Genomic DNA, 19,607 nt, shown 5'->3' with positions numbered 1-19,607 from the left:
TTTCCCTATTGTTATTGGCTCAGATCTCTTTCCCCATCCACCCTGGAAGGGAGGGCAAGGCTGATGGATGAGCTAGATGGGCGGTGGGCCATGCAGGGTCTCTATGGAGGTATAAATGGGAGTGGGCTCTAGGATAGAGTAAGCTCTCCAGAGTCCCCTGAAGTAGTTACAGCCTGGTCTTTGGCTGGGGGAGGGGAGGTTAACAGGTCTGATGAAATGTTTTTGGGGGGGGGGGAGATACATTGATGCCACACCCAGTTTGGGGGAGAGCCTCCAAACAGCCTCTAGAATCTGCCTTCCCATCCCAAGTACAGTAGGAAGAGGATTTTAGACTTTCCAGCCTCACTTCCCAAGAACAAATACCCAAACCCTGAGATAGTGATACATACTTGCTTATTCATCGTTTCTCTTGATGATTCAATAAAAATTAAGCAGGCTACCTCTACCTCATCATTGCAGCCTCTATCCCTGCAGGGCTTAAAAATTAATGTTTACTGTGTTCTTGTTACTCTATAAGTAGTACTCAATCCTCAAAACAACACTGAGGTAGTATTGATAGTTCCATTTTGCAGATGAGGAGCTTGAGACCAAAGAAGTTGAATGACTTTCTCAAGGTCATGCTAGAATCCATAGAGCTGTTCAGTTCACAAATCTCAACCCAAGTCTGTGACTCTAAAGCTTATACCTTTTCCTTTATATCACATTGTCTCCCAGGGGTTCTGTTCTAGGGAGAAATTACCTTTGGGCCATATGTTCTTTGATGGTCCAAAAGGAATTTCTAGGTCTTACCCACTTTCCTAGGTTGGGAGAGATCCTCAGGCTATGTAGAAGGTGAAAGGAACTGGGGTCAAATCCTGTCAGGCTTGGGGGATGCTGAGCCAGAAAACTGGCCAATTTGAGAAGAAAAGGCTATATATGAGGGAAGTCTTCAAGGTCAGGGGTAATTATGTATCTTTTGTCCACTGTGCTGGTATAAGGCAGCTAGAAACAGTCTTGTTAAGAGAATGGGGGCAGGGAGTAAGAGGAGCTGGGCCTTCTGTGTCTGTGAGAATGGGACTGTTTGTAAAATGCCTTAAGGAGAGACCCCATTTGCCTCCTTCCTAACCTGTCACTTCTCTTGCCCATACTGAATTCAGATGAGTGGTGTGTGTGTGTGTGTGTGTGTGTGTGTGTGTGTGTGTGTGTTTGCTTGAATTGCTTTAGGGACCTCAGTCCTTTTAGTTTAGTCTGGCTGGGCTAAAAGAAATTTCTGATCAACCCTAGGGAACCCCTGTCTGGGTAACCTGGACATCAAGCTGTAGCTATGGGAGTAAGAGCTTGAGGTTCCTTTGAGACCCAGGAGGCAGGTGATCATGGAGAGCAGTTCCACAAAGGGCTTCTACTTTAAGAGTAATTTGCTTGTTCTAGAAGGTTTATTTGGTAAACATGAATCAACTCCTTTAAGCTCCCTGGGTCAACCTGGTGTATGTGGCAGGTTAAGGGGTGAAGTTGGGATAAGGTGTTGAGTTGTCCATCTGTCCAGTTAGCCAGAAAAGGTAGGGAGATGGAGAGATGAAAAGAAGCCCAGGGTCCCCTGCTAGTTCAGATTCTATCGCAACTCCACAGAATGTCTGTTCTGTCAGTTATATGCAAGGCTATACCTTTGTCTTAGTATCTTCACTCGCTCAGGCCCTCCTGCCAATCTCTCACTCGAGATAAATGCTTACAGGGGGCCATTTTGTCTCAGACAACATCCTTCCTGGACTTACTATGCATTCTTATATAGCCCAGTAAGGCCTACAAGACATATTATTTTGAAGAGATCCTTGAGGGTCCTAGGTAGGGAATGACATCTCCTACCCCTTTTCATCTTTTTTTTTCTTGTTCTTTTTGGGGCCAGTGTGAGGGATTTGTCTGAGGCAGAAGCTGCTTCAGGATAACTGGGATGAATGAAGAGGGAAGAGGTAACGGGACAGAGGATAATCTCTCCAGGGCCAACAGCCCACACTCCTTTCTGTGATGGCTCTTCTAATCACCTCTCCCCCCCACTTTTTTTTTTTTTTTGCCAGTCATAGGGCCTGGACACTGTCCCTGAGCTTCTTTTGCTCCAAGCTAGCACTCTACCACTTGAGCCAAAGTGCCACTTCCAGCTTTTTTTTTTCTGCCTATGTGCTACTAAGGAATCAAACCTAGGGCTCATGCATGCAAGGAAAGCACTCTACCACTAAGGCACATTCCCAGCCCTCCTGATCACCTCTTTAGTCCATGCTCTGGCCTTCAGAGACCTCTGTGTTCCTGGGCTTCATTCTGCTTGCAGAGCGTCAAACAATAAGCTGGAAACATAGCCCTGTGTGCTGTTATCCCCCACTCCGCTGAGTCTCCCAGAGATTTGAGGGATGTGTATACAGAGTAAGGTAATGGCTTGAAACATACTAGACTGGTATGTAGGTCACTGTATGTCTTTGGTTGGCTTTTATTTCTCCTTTATACATTTAGAACCAGTGTGATCTTTTTCCCCCTCAACCCATTTGGATGTCTTTCTGCCTTGGATTTTCCCAGCTGTATCCCAGTGTGTGCTGTCTGGGCTACTGCATCTGTGGCAGATGTGGGAAGGATGACAGTCACACAAACACACGCACACACACACACACACACACACACACACACACACACACACACACACTTCCTCTATCTTTCTTTCTCCCTTTTTCTCTTCCTCTCCTCAGGTACCCCAAAAGTTAAGTGGTTCTGTTTTGTTTTGAGGTAACAGGGATGGAACTGGAGAGGCCTTACCAAGACATAAGCCACACCCAAGGTCTTTGTTTTGTCTCACTGAGTGTCCCAGACTGACCTAGAATTCACTATGTAGTCCAGGATGTCCTGTCATTCTCAGTCTTTTTGCTTCCTCCTGCTGGGCTGTGTGCACCACCATGCCTGGCTTTGGGGTCCCTGTGATTTCTGAAGTGAGGTGCAGGGCTTTCTTTAGCATTGGGGAAACCTCATAAAGGAAATTGGAGAGGAAAGGTAATGTTCACTGTAGCCAGTGTCACTCTAGCATTACCATGGCAACAATCCCCAAGGGTGTTACCATGGAAATCGATCCTGGTGCTTGAAGTTTGGGCTCTACCAAGTTTTTTTTTTTTTTTTGTCGGTTGTGGGGCTTGAACTCTGGGCCTGGGCGCTGTCCCTCAGCTCTTCAGCTCAAGGCGAGCGCTCTACCACTTGAGCTACAGCGCCACTTCCGGTTTTCTGGTGGTTTATTGGAGATAGGAGTCTCACGGTCTCTCCTGCCCGGGCTGGAGATCCTCAGATCCTCAGATCTCAGCCTCCTGAGTAGCTAGGATTACAGGCGTGAGCCACCAGCGCCCGGCCTCTACCAAGTTTTATACTGAGGGATAAACAGTACTTTGGGCCTTACTCTAGGTTCCCTATTACCTTAAATCAACATATGTGGTATAAAACTACACACGGTGCTGGGGTGTGTCCTACACAAATGGACAAGTTGGCAATAAGAAGGCTTGGAATGGGTTAAAGAATCTAGAGCTGAACCATGGAACTGAAGAATGGCCCTTTGGAGAAGATTAGAAGGAGCTCTAAGCCTGGGGCTGGGAATGAGCTGTGTCAGGGGCATTTCTGAAAGGTGGAGAGACTCCTGGAATATTTTTTGTGGAACCAGTCTTCCAGCCTGACATTGTACTACTAGCCGGCTGTTCCATTACTTGGAGGTAAGAGGTTGAGGGAGGCCCAGAAAGGATGAGAGGGAGAATTGCGTATTTTTGAAAGTAATATTGAGGTTGGAAGAAAGGGAATGATGAAGGGCATTAGTGATTCCTGGAAATGCTTGGAGAAATGCACAAAAGGGGAGTGGGTGAGGCAGGGAAAGAAAAAGCCATAATAAAAATCTGACAGAGAGGGGGGCTGGGAAGGTGGCTCAGTGGTAGAGCGCTTGCCTTGCATGCCTGAGGCCCTGGGTTCGATTCCCCAGCACCACATAAGCAAAAAGAAAAAAAGCCAGAAGTGGCACTGTGGCTCAAGTGGTAGAGCGCTAGCCTTGAGCTGAAGAGCTGAGGGACAGCGCCCAGGCCCCACGACCGGACCCCCCCAAAAAAAAATCTGACAGAGGGTTGATACTACAGTTCTTTGATCATTCTGAGTACGGCTCTGGAATCCAGATTGCTTGGGTGTGAAACTATGCTCTGCCATTTCTCAGCTGTGTGATTGTAGGCAAGCTACCTGAGTTCTCTGAGCTTCATTTCCTCATCTATAAAATGGGGATAATAATAGTACCTATGCCAGGTGCTGGTGGCTCATGCCTGTAATCCTAGCTACTCAGGAGGCTGAGATCTGAGGATTGCAGTTCAAAACCAGTCAAGGCAGCAAAGTCTATGAGACTCTTATGTCCAATTAACCACCAGAAAATCAGAAGTGGCACTGTGGCTCAAGTGGTAGAGAGCTTGCCTTGAGCTGAAGAGCTCAGGGACAGCACCTAGGCCCGGAATTCAAACCCTACGACCAACCATCAAAAAAAAAAAAAAAAAAGCACCTACCTCCTAAAGTTATTGTAAGCAATAAATGAGAAAATGTCTATAAACTACTAAGTACAGTGATAGGTATAAAAATAAACTCTTGATAAGTGTTAAATACTAGCTGGGTATGGTGGTACACACCTTGTAGTCTCAGCCCTGGGGAGGCTGAGGCAGGAGAGCTAAGGCCTGAATTACATAATGATACCTGGTGACAAAAAAGAAAAAAAATCTGGGTGGGGTGGGGTGGTACATACCTGTAATCTCAACACTTGGGAGGCTAAGGTAGGAAGACTATGAATTCTAGGCCATCCTGAGCTACATAGGGAGATCTTGTTTCAAAAGAAGAAAAAAAAGACTAAGTATTGTGTAGCACTTTGCCCTCTTACTAATTGTTTCCTCCAAATATCTTCATCAGGATCTATGTTTATTCACCAAATACTTAGGAAAAATCTTGTGGGCCTGGGACTTGTTTGGCCTTGGGGATTTAGAGGGAATTCCCGCCTCCAGGGTTCCTGGATCTAAGTGGTGCTCTGCAAAATGTAGAGGAGTCTGGCAGAAGCAGGGGAGTGGGCCATGGAAAAGAGCATTTTCTAGTTATGGGGACACTCCCCCACCTTCTGATAAGGAATCCCTTACAACAACTGATTCAGAGTAATCCTGTATGGTGAGAGGTGTATAGAATGTGACTAGTTGAGAGGTAGAAAGGGCAAAAAAACAAAACAAAACTATTAGTATACATTTTCATAAAAACAGACACAATTAATTCATCCTGAGAATAATCCCTAGAAAATGAAAATAAATTAGTACTTTAACATGAATAAAAATTTTATGATGAAAGAAGTGGACTTGGAATTTAAGGACCTAAAAAACAGTAAGGAAGTAGATATCAGGTCAGCCCAGAACCCCTGAAACCCTAACACAATGTCACATGGTTTTCCCTGCTCATGTGATTATTACATGCACCCATTTTTAGCTCTTAAATATCTTTTATCCTTTCCAGGTCTGCGAACCCTACCTTTATTTCCTCTGCTTCATTTCATCTTCCCAGCCAAGGCCAAGGAAAAAGGGTTCCTTTCACAGTACTTGGCTTCAGCATTTGGAGAGCGCCCTCCATTTTAATTCACCTACATGCTTTCTGGAATCCTATAACTGGGACTGTTTTGAGTGAGATTGTGTATGGATGTGGGTGTGTTGGTGTGTTGGTACCCATGTTCCCTGGAGGGAGAAAGGAGCCAGGCTGGCTTGAGAGCTTTATTTAATCCCCTTTGGCTAGAAGCCTGACTTCATGAAGCATGGATGGAGATTCATTGGTGAAAAAGAGATGAGAGTTGTTTTAGTTGTTTCTATTTCTTGACCATTGAAGTACATTACAATTAAAGAATTAAGGTAGAATGCCGGGTGCCGATGGCTCACGCCTGTAATCCTAGCTACTAAGGAGGCTGAGATCTGAGGATTGCAGTTCAAAGCCAGCCGGGAAGGAAAGTCCTTGAGACTCTTCTCGCCAATAAACCACCAGCAGTGGTGCTGTGGCTCAAGTGGCAGAGTACTTGCCTTGAGCTGAAGAGCTGAGGGACAGCGCCCAGGCCCAGAGTTCAGGCCCCATGACCGGACCAAAAAAAAAAAAAAAAAAAGAATTAAGGTAGAATTCTCTTTAGGAACATAAAAGGATGTAATTATAACACTAGTACATTTTAATTGTTGTCAAAGGTAAAGATAAAGCATGTAGAAAAAACAAAAAGTGACCTAAAATCTTACTACTCTAAAAAAAGAACTGTTAGTAACATTTCTTTCCAGTGGTATTTTTCCTTCTACATTTGCATATATTCACATTAATAAAATTATATCATAAGGTATGATATAAAATTTAAAATTTATTATTAATTTTATTTTTGGAAGGGTACTTACGCATGCTAGGTACTCAGTCTATCATAGAACTATGGCCCTAGCATCACTAATTATTTTCATGTATTTATTTATTTTATTTATTTATTTTTTTGGGGGTCCGGTTGTGGGGCCTGAACTCTGGGCCTGGGCGCTGTCCCTCAGCTCTTCAGCTCAAGGCTAGAGCTCTACCACTTGGCCACAGCGCCACTTCCAGCTTTTTTCTTTTTGCTTATATGGTGCTGAGGAATTGAACCCAGGGCCTCAGGCTTGCAAGGCAAGGGCTCTACCACTGAGCCACCTTCCCAGCCCAAAAGTTTTCTTTCTTTTTTTGGGGGGGGAGGGGCTCGGGTCATGGGGCCTGAACTCTGGACCTGGGCGCTGTCCCTCAGCTCTTCAGCTCAAGGCTAGAGCTCTACCACTTGAGCCACAGTGCCACTTCTGGCTTTTTTCTTTTTTTGCTTATGTGGTGCTGAGGAGTCGAACCCAGGGCCTCAGGCATGCAAGGCAAGCGCTCTACCACTGAGCCACCTTCCCAGCCCTAATTTATTTGTAGTTACTTAATTTTATTATTTTAATTTTTTTGAAAGTGGAAGTGTGGCCCAAGTAGTAGAGCACCAGCTGTAAGCAGAAAAGCTAAAGGGCAGTGTCCAGGAGGAGTTCTAAATTCCAGTACTGGCACAAAAACTAAAACAAAAAACATTTTTTAGCCATTCTGGGGTTTTAGGGATTGAACTCAAGGCTTTATGCTTTCTAGGTAGTACATACCTCTAGCCCTATTTTTATGTTGTTTCTGTTTCCTCCTCCTCCTCCTCCTCCCCCTCCCCCTCCCTCTCCCCCTCCTCCTCCTCCTCCTCTTCCTCTCTTCTTCTTCTTCTTCTTCTTCTTCTTCTTCTTCTTCTTCTTCTTCTTCTTCTTCTTCTTCTTCTTCTTCTTCTTCTTCTTCCTTCTTCTCCTCCTTCTCCTCCCCCCCCTCCTCTTCTTCTTTCTTCCTCTTCCTCTTCCTCTTCCCCTTCCTCCTCCTCCTCCTCCTCCTCCTCCTCCTCTTCCTCCTCCTCCTCCTCTTCCTCTTCTTCTTCTTCTTCTTCTTCTTCTTCTTCTTCTTCTTCTTCTTCTTCTTCTTCTTCTTCTTCTTCTTCTTCTTCTTCTTTTCTTCTTCTTCTTCTTTCTTCTTGCCACAGTGCCACTTCTGGTTTTCTGGTGGTTTATTGCAGATAAGAATCTCATGGAGGGCTGGGAAGGTGGCTCAGTGGTAGAGTGCTTGCCTTGCATGCATGAGGCCCTGGGTTCGATTCTTCAGCACCACATAAGTAGAAAAAGCTGGAGGTGGCACTGTGGCTCAAGTGGTAGAGCACTAGCCTTGAGCTGAAGAGCTGAGGGACAGTGCCCAGGCCCAGAGTTCAGGCCCCACGACTGACAAAACAAAACAAGAATCTCATGGACTGGGCTGGGAAGGTGGCTCAGTGGTAGAGCGCTTGCCTTGCATGCCTGAGGCCCTGGGTTCGATTCCTCAGCACCACATAAGCAAAAATGAAAAAAGCCGGAAGTGGTGCTGTGGCTCAAGTGGTAGAGCCCTAGCCTTGAGCTGAAGAGCTGAGGGACAGTGCCCAGGCCCAGAGTTCAAGCCCCACGACCGGACCCCCCCCCCAAAAAAAAAAAAAAAAGAATCTCATGGACTTTCCTGCCTGGGTTGGCTTCGAACCATGATACTCCCAGATCTCAGCATCCTTAGTAGGTGTGAGCCACCAGCCAGCACCTGGTGTATTGGTTATTTTCATTGACAAGATCTTTCATTTTGCCAAGGCCAGACTGGGCTATTGTCTCCTACTTGTGTTTCCTTGTGTTGCTGGAGATGCCAGATGTGAACCACTATGCTCAGCCATTGGTTGAGATGGATTCTCACTTATTTTGCTCAGGTTAACCTCAAACTGTGATTCCCTTCTCAAATAACTAGGCTTGAGTCACCATCCCCTGCAAAATTTATAGAATAATACTAGGGCTTTAGCTCTGAGTGCTCTGCCACTTGAGTCATGCCTTAAGGTAATTTTTTTGTACCAGTCCTTGAACTCAGGGCCTAGGCACTGTCCCTTAGCGCTTTTTTTTTGCTGAAGGCTGGTGCTCTACCACTTAAGCCACAGATCCACTTCTGGCTTTTTGCTGGTTAGTTGGAGATAAGATTCTCATGGACTTTCCTGCATGACTTGGCTTCGGACCATGATCCTCAGATTTAGCCTCCTGCATAGCTAGGATTATAAGCAAGACTCACCAGCACCGGCTTCTTTTCACTTTTAAAAAGTTTTAAGTGTAGGAAATGGAGATATATCTCAATTGTTTGAATACCAACCTCAAGGAAACAAACAAGAGCACAAGACCCTGAGGTTCAAGCCCCAGTACCTTGGGGGAAAAAATCCAAGTATACTGATGCAATGTTGTAGGGATATATGCAGTCAGCCACTTGTCCAGTTCTAGCCAAGTTTCAGGGCTTTCTCTATTTTGTTAAAACTTATTTCCCAAACTCAGCTGTGGCTGAGTGACTTGAAGTTTACATTAGAGTTGTGCAAAAGTGGACTCTGTAGTAAAACAACAGACAAGTTGTCTGTGTGCCTTCCATCCCTTCCTTCCTCCTTTCCTCCATTTATTCCTGCCTATCTTCTCTTCCCTCCCCCACCCCATACTGGGAATTAATCCTAGGGTCTCAGGCATGTTAAGCAAGAATTCTACTATTCGAGACATGCCCCGAAGCCTTTTTTTAAAAATGTATTTTATTTTCAAGAAGTGCTCTTCCAAACTTTTTGCACTTTAACATGTTGGTTCTGAATTTGCAATCCTCCTGCTTCTGTCTCCCAAGTAGCTGGAATTACAAGTGTGAACCACCATGCTCAGCAAAGTCATGGTTTCTTTATACTAACTGCTAGGAAAACACAACTGAGCAATCTATCACTTATGATAGAGAACAAACATAGTCTATTTAATCTTAGCCTAGAGCTGACTTTAAATATGATTAGATACCAAATATAACGTATTTCCTGAATTAAACAAAAATTTGTGGACCTGAAGGATCAATTTTAACACTTTTGTGGGTTTTTTTTCCTTGTGCTTAGGATCCACCCAGGTCCTCATACATACTAGGCATGTGCTCTGTCACTTAAGCCACTCTACCTTAAGGGAAGACCCATATTTGCAATTACACACACACACACACACACACACACACAAACACACACACACACACCTTTCCCAAAGAGCACTTATGTTAATGTTTTCATAACATTATTTATACTATATAGGACACATTATACATAGGTTGCCAGTTTTATATCTTAAGACCTTTTGTAACTTATGACCTATGTAATTTGTGGGCAGAGATAAAAAAAAAAAGACCTTTTAATGATAGTGAATTGTTCTTCACTTTCTTTTTTCTTTTCTGTGGGACTTGAGCTCATTCGCTCAAGGCTAGTGCTCTACCACTTGAGCCACACCACCACTTCAGGGTTTTCTGGTGGTTAATTGGAGATAAAAGTCTCAGAGACTTTCCTGCTGGGGCTGGCTTTGAATCTTGATCCTCAGATCTAGCCTCCTGGATAGCTTGGATTACAGGCATGAGCTACCAGTACCTGGCTTCACTTTCTATTTTTCCTTTGTCTTTTTCATCTGGTTTCTCAGAGGAAGGTTTTTTGGGGGGATGACGTCATCACACCAAGACTAAGAGTCCCACTGAGTCTCACTGCTTAGTAATACTTCATCACACTTCTGATGTCAGTACTAAACTACATCTCCCTCCACATTCTCTCAACCCCCAGATTTTCCATGCACTCAAAGGGCTGCAGGACTGGGTTCCTTTCAGAATGATGGAAGGGTGTGTGGTGTTTCTTCTCCCTGTCTTCCTGCTGATGTCTGACATCTTTTATTTCCAATGTAGGGGAAGCCATATGTCTTTGACCGTGTGTTCCCCCCAAACACGACTCAGGAGCAAGTCTACCATGCATGTGCCATGCAAATCGTCAAAGGTAATGGATATAGTTTTAGAATATCTTTGTTCCCTATCCCCATTCCTTCCTCTATTTGTCTTCATTAGTGCTCTTTTTCCATCTCTTCTAGATGTCCTTGCTGGCTACAATGGCACAATATTTGCTTATGGACAGACATCCTCAGGAAAAACACATACCATGGAGGTAAGGGTTCTGACTGTGGGGTAGGAATGTTAATGGAAAGTCAAGAACTCTCTTGAGGAGATAATCTGGGAATCAAGAGTAGCCTGGTTCTGAGGAAGTAGAGTACAGAGGATGAACTGAGGAGCAACATTTTACCTCCTTGCTTATCTCCTTGCTACTGCTTCTATGGTCTCTGGAAAAGCAGCAGCAATAAAAATTACCTTCTTCCAACTGGGTACCAGTGGCTCATGCCTGTAATTCTTGTTACTCAGTAGGTGATCTGAGGATCATGGTTGAAGCTAGCCTAAGCAAGAAAATCTATGAAACTCTTATCTCCAGTTAACCAACAAAATGCAAGTGGAGTTATGGCTCCAGTGGTAGAATGTCAGCCTTGAGCAGAAAATCTAAGGGACAATGTATTGTCCCTGAGTTCAAACTCCAGTACTGGTACACACACACACACACACACACACACACACACACACACACACACAGAGCCTCCTTCAATTAAAAGATTGACATAGAGGTGACTACCTCCTAACTTCAGGTACCATTGTTCCTGCCCTGTTACTTTTGTGTTGCCTTGTATATTTCTGTGTTCTCCTGTATTCTGCTACATTGTCTTCCTCCTGAGCCCTACCCTCATGCTGGGTGTCCTCACTCCTTAGGGAAAACTGCATGATCCCCAGCTGATGGGAATCATTCCTCGAATTGCCCGGGACATCTTCAACCACATTTACTCCATGGATGAGAACCTCGAGTTCCACATCAAGGTGACTGGGGCATGACAGTTGGCACCCTTAGATGGGGACTTGAAGGGGAAGGTTCAGAGTGAACCCACTGAACTCCTGGGTTCCCCAGCTTTACACTCCTTTTCTAATTACCCCAGTTCTCTACTACTAAGGTTTTCTCTTCTTATTTCTCGGCGATCACCACCCTTTAAGCAGATCATATTAGTCTGGGATCCTTGTATTAAAGTAAAGATAAGACTTTGTCACATCATACTACTTTTTTCCCAACCAGGTTTCATATTTTGAGATTTACCTGGACAAAATTCGTGACCTTCTAGATGGTGAGTGTTTAGCTCCAGTAGGCAATGGTGTGTGAGAAGGGTGAGGAAAGAAAGACCATCTTGCTGGGGACTGGTGGCTGGCTTATAACTGTAATCTTGGCTTCTCAGGAGACTGAAATCTGAGGATCACAGTTTGAAGCTAGCCTGGGCAGGAAAGCCCATGAGACTCTTGTTCCCAATTAACTACCGAAAAGCTGGAAGTGGAGCTGTGGCTCAAGTAGTAGAGTGCTAGCCTTGAGTAAAATAAGTTAGGAACAGTGTCTAAGCCCTAAGATTAAGCCCTAGTATCAGCACCAAAAAAAAATCATCTTTCTCTGGGGGTTAGTTACTATTTAGCACATAGGACACACTCCTTCACATCTGAGTCTGTTAGCTCTACTCACCAAGAATTTTCAGCTAAGTTCAGAGGTACACCTGAAATACCTCAGCTACCCAGGAAGCTGAGAGAGGAGGATCGCACATTTTTAGGCTCTTCTGGGCTACCTAGACAAGACCCTATCTCAAAACAAAAAATAAGCAATGGGAATATAGCTCAGTGGTAAAACACTTATGCAGCATGTATGAGTCTGAGTTCAATTCTGAGTACTGCCTCAAACTATAATAATAATTTCTCCAAAGTGGGAGGGTAGGTCGGAAGATGAGTTCAGAGGCCCTGGCCTACACATAAGCAGAGAAGAGCTAGAGTCCTGGAGCTAGAGCCTGAGAGAAGGAGGAGGAAGATGAGGAGGAAAAGGAGAAGGAGGAGGAGGAGGAGGAGGAAGAAGAGGACTGGGAGGAGGAGGGGGAAGAGCTGACAGGGAGAACATGGAGTTTGGACTTCACCAAGTGTTTTCCCCTTTAGCTTGATTTCAGGGTGCAGGGGGTAGGGTGGCAGCATTGGCTTTCCTCACCCGATTCTGTTTTGATTCAGTGACTAAGACAAACCTGTCTGTGCATGAAGACAAGAACCGAGTGCCATTTGTCAAGGTGAGAGTGGGTAGACGTGGTGCAAGGCTGGGAGGAAGATGGGCCACTGACCCAGAGGCTAGAGGAGTAATGTGCCAAGAGGCTGTAGAGATTCTTGGGACTTGGGAGGTCACTTGGGCAGTAGGCAGGCAATTTAATTTGCAGATCAGAGTTAATGGGTCACTGTCCATTTGTCCCCTGCAGGGATGTACCGAACGCTTTGTGTCCAGCCCTGAGGAGATTTTGGATGTGATTGATGAAGGGAAATCCAATCGTCATGTGGCTGTCACCAGTGAGTGGGGATACAAGTGGCTCTTGAGTCATACCTAACTCTCTCCTTTGCCCCCTTGGGGGGGCAAGTAAGCAAGGACTGTGTCTTCTAGATTAGGGACCCTTTGCCTGGTAGATGAGGTGACAAGCTGGTCCCAGAGATCTCTTCTGTCCTGGTGGTGTGGAGTGGCAGCCAGTGGGCACCATGGCTGAGGGCCATGGTTCTGAGGGGGTTGGTCCAGGTCCTGTTTCTCTCCTGCTCCTGCAGACATGAATGAACACAGCTCTCGAAGCCACAGCATCTTTCTCATCAATATCAAGCAGGAGAACATGGAGACTGAGCAGAAACTCAGTGGGAAGCTGTATCTTGTGGACCTGGCAGGGAGTGAGAAGGTTTGGTTTTCTGTGCAATAGGGTGGGTGGGTAGAGAAGAAGGCCTTGGGGGGGGGCATTGCTTTCATTTAAAACTTTAAAAAATTAGCCAGGTGCTGGTGGCTCACCCATGTAATCCTAGCTAATCAGGGGGCTGGGACCTGAGGATCATAGTTCAAAGCCAGCTGGGGCAGGAAAAGTCCTGTGAGACTCTTATCTCCAGTTAACCATCAGAGAACCAGAAGTGGGGCTGTGGCTCCAAATGGTAAAGTGTTAGTCTTGAGCAAAAGAGCTCAGGGACAGCAGCCAGACCATGAGTTCAAGCCTTGCAACCAGAAAAACAAGAACAAAAAAACATAACCCTTAAAACTGAGATATGATTCACATAAACAGAAAGCTCACCATTTTAAAGTATACAGTCCAGTGGATTTAGTATGTTTCCCAAGTTATGCAACCATAACCATCGTCCAATCTCAGAACATTTGCATCGCCCATTAATATCTCTTTTCATTTTCCCCTCCTCCTGTGACAACCACTGATATTTCCTGCCTATAGATTTGCCTGTCCTGAACATTTCATATAAGTGCAATATGGGGGTGAGGGGAAGAATTTGGCAAAAGTTTAGGGGAACAGAGGAATGGTCCCCCTGATCCTTGCCAAGCAACTCTTTGTCCTCTTCCCCATTCCTTTCTCTTTTTTTTTATTAGACTAGTTTCCCTCAGGTATAGAAAAGGTGGTGACAGTTTTTGCAGCTGCTCATGACACACTTGTCCCTTAATACCTCGGCAGGTCAGCAAGACTGGAGCAGAGGGAGCCGTGCTGGATGAAGCAAAGAATATCAACAAGTCACTGTCGGCCCTGGGGAATGTGATCTCTGCACTAGCTGAGGGCACTGTATGTGCTCCCTAGTCCCTTTCACCCTCCAACCCCACCTTTCGGCATCTTCTCCAATCATACCCCAATAGACAGCACCACTGTCCTTTCTTGTTGAATTTGTTTTCCTGAGGTATTGTCTCTCTTCTGCCCCAGAAAAGTTACGTTCCATATCGTGATAGCAAAATGACACGGATTCTCCAGGACTCTCTGGGGGGAAACTGCAGGACAACCATGTTCATCTGCTGCTCACCATCTAGTTACAATGATGCGGAGACCAAGTCTACCCTGATGTTTGGGCAACGGTCAGTGGCAGGGTCCCCTACCTCAGCACCTGTAACTATCTCTCCAGTGTTCCCCAAGCCTAATGTAGGTTTCATCTCTGTTTCTTCTCTTCATCCAGAGCAAAGACCATTAAGAATACTGCCTCAGTGAATCTGGAGTTGACTGCTGAGCAGTGGAAGAAGAAATATGAGAAGGAGAAGGAAAAGACCAAGGCTCAGAAGGAGACCATTGCCAAACTAGAGGCTGAGCTGAGCCGGTGGCGCAATGGTTAGAGAGGGAGCCCGTGGGAGTAATAGATGTGGGGGTATAGGGGAAGCCATGGCTTATGGACAGCACTTAAAGCCAGGCCAGTCTCCAGGAAGAGGGATACAGTGCAGCAGTCAGGAGGCAGAAGGAAAGAGGGTGATTACTCCAAAAGGTGGAGAAAGGACTTGTGCATGCAGCTTTTGCTTCTCCATCCCTCTTCTTGCTCTGCCCCTCTACTAGGAGAGAATGTGCCTGAGACAGAGCGCCTGGCTGGGGAGGATGCCTCCCTGGGAGCTGAGGTCTGTGAGGAGACCCCTGTGAATGATAACTCATCCATTGTGGTACGCATTGCACCTGAGGAGAGGCAGAAATACGAGGAGGAGATTCGCCGCCTCTATAAGCAGCTTGATGACAAGGTGAGGGCAGCCAGGAAGGGACCAGGTGAGGGATAACAAAAGACAGCTAGTACCAATTTTTTTCCAGTCCTGGGGCTTGAACTCAGGGCCTGGGCACTGTTTCTGAGCTTCTTTTGCTCTAGCACTCTTACCACTTGAGCCACAACACCACTTCTGGCCTTTTCTGTTTATGTGGTACTGAAGAATTGAACCCAGGGCTTCACTAAGCCACATTTCCAGCCCTGTACCAATGTTTCCTGACTTTTTTTTGGGGGGGTTGGGGGGGGTTGGTCATGTGGCTTGAACTCAAAGCCTGGGTATGTCCTTGAGCTTTTCTGCTCAAGGCTTGCACCCTACCACTTTCAGCCACACACAGCTCCACTTCTGGTTTTCTGGTGTTAGAGATAAAAGTCTCATGGACTTTCCTGCCCAGGCTGGCTTCAAACCACAATCCCTAGATCTCAGCCTCCTGAGTAGCTAGGATTACAGGTGTGAGCCCCAAACTAGGGCTTGAAGTCAAGGGCTTGTACTCTTGTTTAGCTTTTTCATTCAAGGCTGGTGCTCCACCATATGAGCCACATCTCCACTTCTGGCTTTTTGCTGTTCTGGGTTTTTTGTTTGTTTGTTTTTGCTCTTAGAGTGTCTGCCTGGGCTAGCTTCAAACTGTGATCCTCAGATCTCAGTCTCCTCAGTAGCTAGGATTAGAGCTCACACTTGTTAGGCAGATGCTTTACTGATGAGCCATACCTCCTGTTTGTATTCTGATTTAAAAAGGAATAAATGCTCATTATTGATAATGTGGAAAATAAATAAAAATAGGTAGAAGAAAACTAAAACTATCCATCACTCTGCCATTAAGAAATAACTCTTGGGAGCCAGGCACTGGTGGCTCACGCCTGTAATCCTAGCTAGTCAGGAGGCTGAGATCTGAGGATTGCAGTTCAAAGCCAGCCCGGGCAGGAAACTCCGTGAGACTCTTATCTCCAATAAACCACCAGAAAAACCAGAAGTGGAGCTTAGCTCAAGTGGTAAGAGTGCTCACCTTGAGCTGAAGAGCTGAGGGACAGTGCTCAGGCCCAGAGTTCAAGCCCCACGACCAAAGGGCTGGGAAGGTGGCTCAGTGGTAGAGTGCTTGCCTTGCATGCATGAGGACCTGGGTTCGATTCCTCTGCACCACATAAGCAGGAAGAAAAAAAAAGCCTGAAGTGGTGCTATGGCTCAAGTGGTAGCGTGCTAGCCTTGAGCTGAAGAGCTGAGGGACAGCGCCCAGGCCCAGAGTTCAGGCCCACAACTGGACACCCTCCCCCCCCCCCCCGAAAAAAAAAGAAATAACTCTTGCGGTTACCAGTGGCTCACGCCTGTAATCCTAGCTAGTCAGGAGGCTGAGATCTGAGGATCGCGGTTCAAAGCCAGCCCGGGCAGGAAACTCCGTGAGACTCTTATCTCCAATAAACCAACAGAAAACTGGAAGTGGTGCTGTGGCTCAAGTGGTAGAGCACTAGCCTTGAACTGAAGAGCTGAGGAACAGAGCCCAGGCCCAGGGCTCAAGCCCCATGACCAACAACAAAAAAAAAAGAAAGAAAGAAAAAGAAATAACTCCTAACATTTTGTTTTATGTGTGTATACATATACACATGTAATTGATGTACAGTCTATTTTATATGTAATTTGGATCCCTTTTTGTAATATTATATCATAAACATTTTTTACTTTATTAATAATTCTTCATAAAAGTTTTTTTGTGCCAGTCCTAGGGCTGGAACTCAGGGTCTGGGTGCTGTCCCTTAGCCTTTTTGTTCAAATCTAGTGCTCTATCCCATGAGCCATAGATTCGCTTCTGGATTTTTGGTAGTTAGGTGGAGATTAGAATCTCACAGACTTTACTGCCTGAGATCCTCAGATCTCAAGCTCCTGAGTAGCTAAGATTACAGGGATGAGATATTGGCACCCAGCATAGAAGTATTTTCAAATGAATGGTTGAGTCTATTTATCAAAATGTATTTAAGCATTAACTTATTACAGGACTAGGTTTATTTTGTGTTTGTTTCTTTTGTTTTGGTTTGCAACAATGTATCACTGTGTAGTCCAGGCTGGCTTGAACCTCTACATCCTCTTTCCTCAGATTTCCAAGTGTTGAAATTATAGGCATGTGCCACTATACTCAGCTACAGGCTTTATTTTTTGCTTGCTTTGCTATTATAAATAACTTGTGATAACTATCTTTGCTGTTTAGGAGTATGTTAGAGTGAGATTTCTAGATTTTTTTGCTTTGTATTTTCAAGGTTATGGCAACTTCTTGCAAGAAAGGAATTTAAAATAATTGCTAGAGTCATGGAAAAAAGCCAAGAGAATGACTTCATTTAGCATATGAGTTTTCAAACTTAAAACCTGAGCTCTTCAGAGTTTCGTTGGGATTGAACTTCTCCCCCCCCACAAGCAAGCCCCAGAACTCTAAACTGGAAGAGATAGCTCCTCTTACTCTTTCTCCCTTGCCTTTGACAGGATGATGAGATCAACCAGCAGAGCCAACTCATCGAGAAGCTTAAGCAGCAAATGCTGGACCAGGAGGAGGTAATGAGAGGGGACCGGATGCCAGTGGAAAAGACATACAGAAGGCTTCTTTGAGATTGGGTATCAGGCTGGGTACCTAGTCTTATTACTTAGGAGCCTGGGCAGGAAAGTCTGTGAGATTTTTTTTGTGTGTGTGTGGGGTCAGTTATGGGGCTTGAACTCTGGGCCTGCTCACTGTCCCTGAGCTCTTCAGCTTAAGGCTATTGCTCTACCACTTGAGCCACAGTATCACATCTGGTTTTCTGGTGTTTTATTAGAGGTAAGAATTGCACTGACTTTTCTGCCCGGGCTGGCTTTGAACCATGATCCTCAGATCTCAGCCTCCTAAGTAGCTAGGATTACAGGCGTGAGCCACCAGCACCTGGCTGTGAGATTCTTGTCTCCAATTACCCACAAAAAAGCCAGAAGTGTTGCTGTGGTAAAGGTAAAGGCTGAGGCAAAGTGCCACTTGGCACAAAAGCTAAGCAAGAGCATCCAAGCTCTGAGTTCAAGCCCCAGTGCCAACACAAATGAATGAATAAATGAATGAATGAAGCAATAAATGTCAGAAGGGCATTCTAGCTTTGAGGCTAGTCACCCATATAATCTTGAAATCCAGAAACTTCATTGGGGCTGTTCTTAAGGCTTAGAAGATAGACTGCAAGTGCACTTGTATCTCCATTATTTCCCTATTTCTATGAAGTCTCCTGTGAAGCCCATGTCCTCTTGATTCATGCTGGGAGGTCCAGTTCCTTCAGACCCGGGGGCCATCGAAGTGGTCACTGACAGTGAACTTCCCCCTCCCTCCCCCTCCCCCCCCCACCACATCTCTCCTCTCCTTTGAAGCTGCTGGTGTCCACTCGAGGAGACAATGAGAAGGTCCAGCGGGAGCTGAGCCACCTGCAGTCAGAGAATGACGCTGCGAAGGATGAGGTGAAGGAAGTGCTGCAGGCCCTGGAGGAGCTGGCTGTGAACTATGACCAGAAGTCCCAGGAGGTGGAGGAGAAGAGCCAGCAGAATCAGCTTCTGGTGGATGAATTGTCCCAGAAGGTGGTAAGTGACATACCAGTGGTCCAAGGGTTCCCTGACCCCAGAACACTCTCTACTTCCTTCCATATAAGGTATTGCCACCTCCACTTTTCAGCATGTCAGGATGCTCATCCTCTCTCCACACCACCACTCCAGTTGGCTGTCCTGGCCCTTCTCATTTCCAGGGGCTTCTGAAGGGCCTACATTTTCATCATCAAAGGCCTCTAGGTCATGCATGGAACAAGAGGCCTCTACCTGGGCTGGGAGGGGCAGAATGGTGATGGGAATGACCTGAGGGGCTGTTCCCAGGCTACCATGCTGTCCCTGGAGTCTGAGTTGCAGCGCCTCCAGGAGGTCAGTGGACACCAGCGAAAACGAATTGCTGAGGTGCTGAATGGACTGATGAAGGACCTGAGTGAGTTCAGTGTCATCGTAGGCAACGGGGAGATTAAGCTGGTAAGTGACGAGGGATAGCAGTTGATTCAGGTCAGGTCATTCTTGCTCTGAGTACGGGGGAGGGGGGGAGGGGGGGAATAGGGAAGGTGGGATAATTTAGCCTTCTGAGATACTGTAAAAGACAGGCCAAAGAGTCAAGAAATATTCTCCCAGAGAGCTGGGCATGATGGTATACTCCTATAATCTTAGTACTAAGGAGGCTGAGTTAGAAGTGCCTAGGAAGATCAAGAGCAGCCTGTACTTTACAGACCCAGTCTCAAAGATGAAAGAAATATACCTTCAGACTAGACTCAGGAAAACAAGTAGAGATTCACATGAGCTTAACTGGGAAGATACATTCTATTTTTTTAATTTTTATTTCTAGTCCTGGGGCTTGAACTCAGGGCCTGGGCACTGTCCCTGAGGTTCTTTTGCTCAAGGCTAGCTCTCTACTACTTGAGCCACAGAGTCACTTCTGGCTTTTTCTATTTATGTGGTACTGAGGAATTGAACCCAGGGCTTCATGCATGCTAGGCAAGCACTCTACCACTAAGCCACATTCCCAGACCAGAAAATATATTCTAAAGGGTACACATAA

At 45.7% G+C, this 19,607-nt stretch overlaps 1 protein-coding gene across 1 annotated transcript in view; it reads left to right on the top strand.

The window, feature by feature from the left end:
* Positions 1-19,607, top strand: part of Kif5a (kinesin family member 5A) — a 31,587-nt gene that overhangs the window by 679 nt on the left and 11,301 nt on the right. Inside the window, exons 2-15 of the mRNA XM_042698880.1 lie at positions 10,306-10,393; positions 10,485-10,558; positions 11,206-11,310; positions 11,561-11,609; positions 12,520-12,575; positions 12,759-12,846; positions 13,093-13,217; positions 13,986-14,090; positions 14,226-14,374; positions 14,473-14,621; positions 14,841-15,016; positions 17,498-17,566; positions 18,392-18,598; positions 18,884-19,030. Of these exons, the coding sequence (XP_042554814.1) occupies positions 10,306-10,393; positions 10,485-10,558; positions 11,206-11,310; positions 11,561-11,609; positions 12,520-12,575; positions 12,759-12,846; positions 13,093-13,217; positions 13,986-14,090; positions 14,226-14,374; positions 14,473-14,621; positions 14,841-15,016; positions 17,498-17,566; positions 18,392-18,598; positions 18,884-19,030 (1,587 nt within the window). The remainder of the gene's footprint in view (positions 1-10,305; positions 10,394-10,484; positions 10,559-11,205; positions 11,311-11,560; positions 11,610-12,519; positions 12,576-12,758; positions 12,847-13,092; positions 13,218-13,985; positions 14,091-14,225; positions 14,375-14,472; positions 14,622-14,840; positions 15,017-17,497; positions 17,567-18,391; positions 18,599-18,883; positions 19,031-19,607) is intronic.

The sequence above is a fragment of the Dipodomys spectabilis genome, unplaced genomic scaffold, assembly GCF_019054845.1.
Source record: "Dipodomys spectabilis isolate Male_0828 unplaced genomic scaffold, ASM1905484v1 ptg000234l, whole genome shotgun sequence".
Classification (NCBI taxonomy): Eukaryota; Metazoa; Chordata; class Mammalia; order Rodentia; family Heteromyidae; genus Dipodomys; species Dipodomys spectabilis.
Note: the sequence above shows the minus strand (reverse complement) of the source record. Positions and strands in the feature narration are given on the sequence as shown.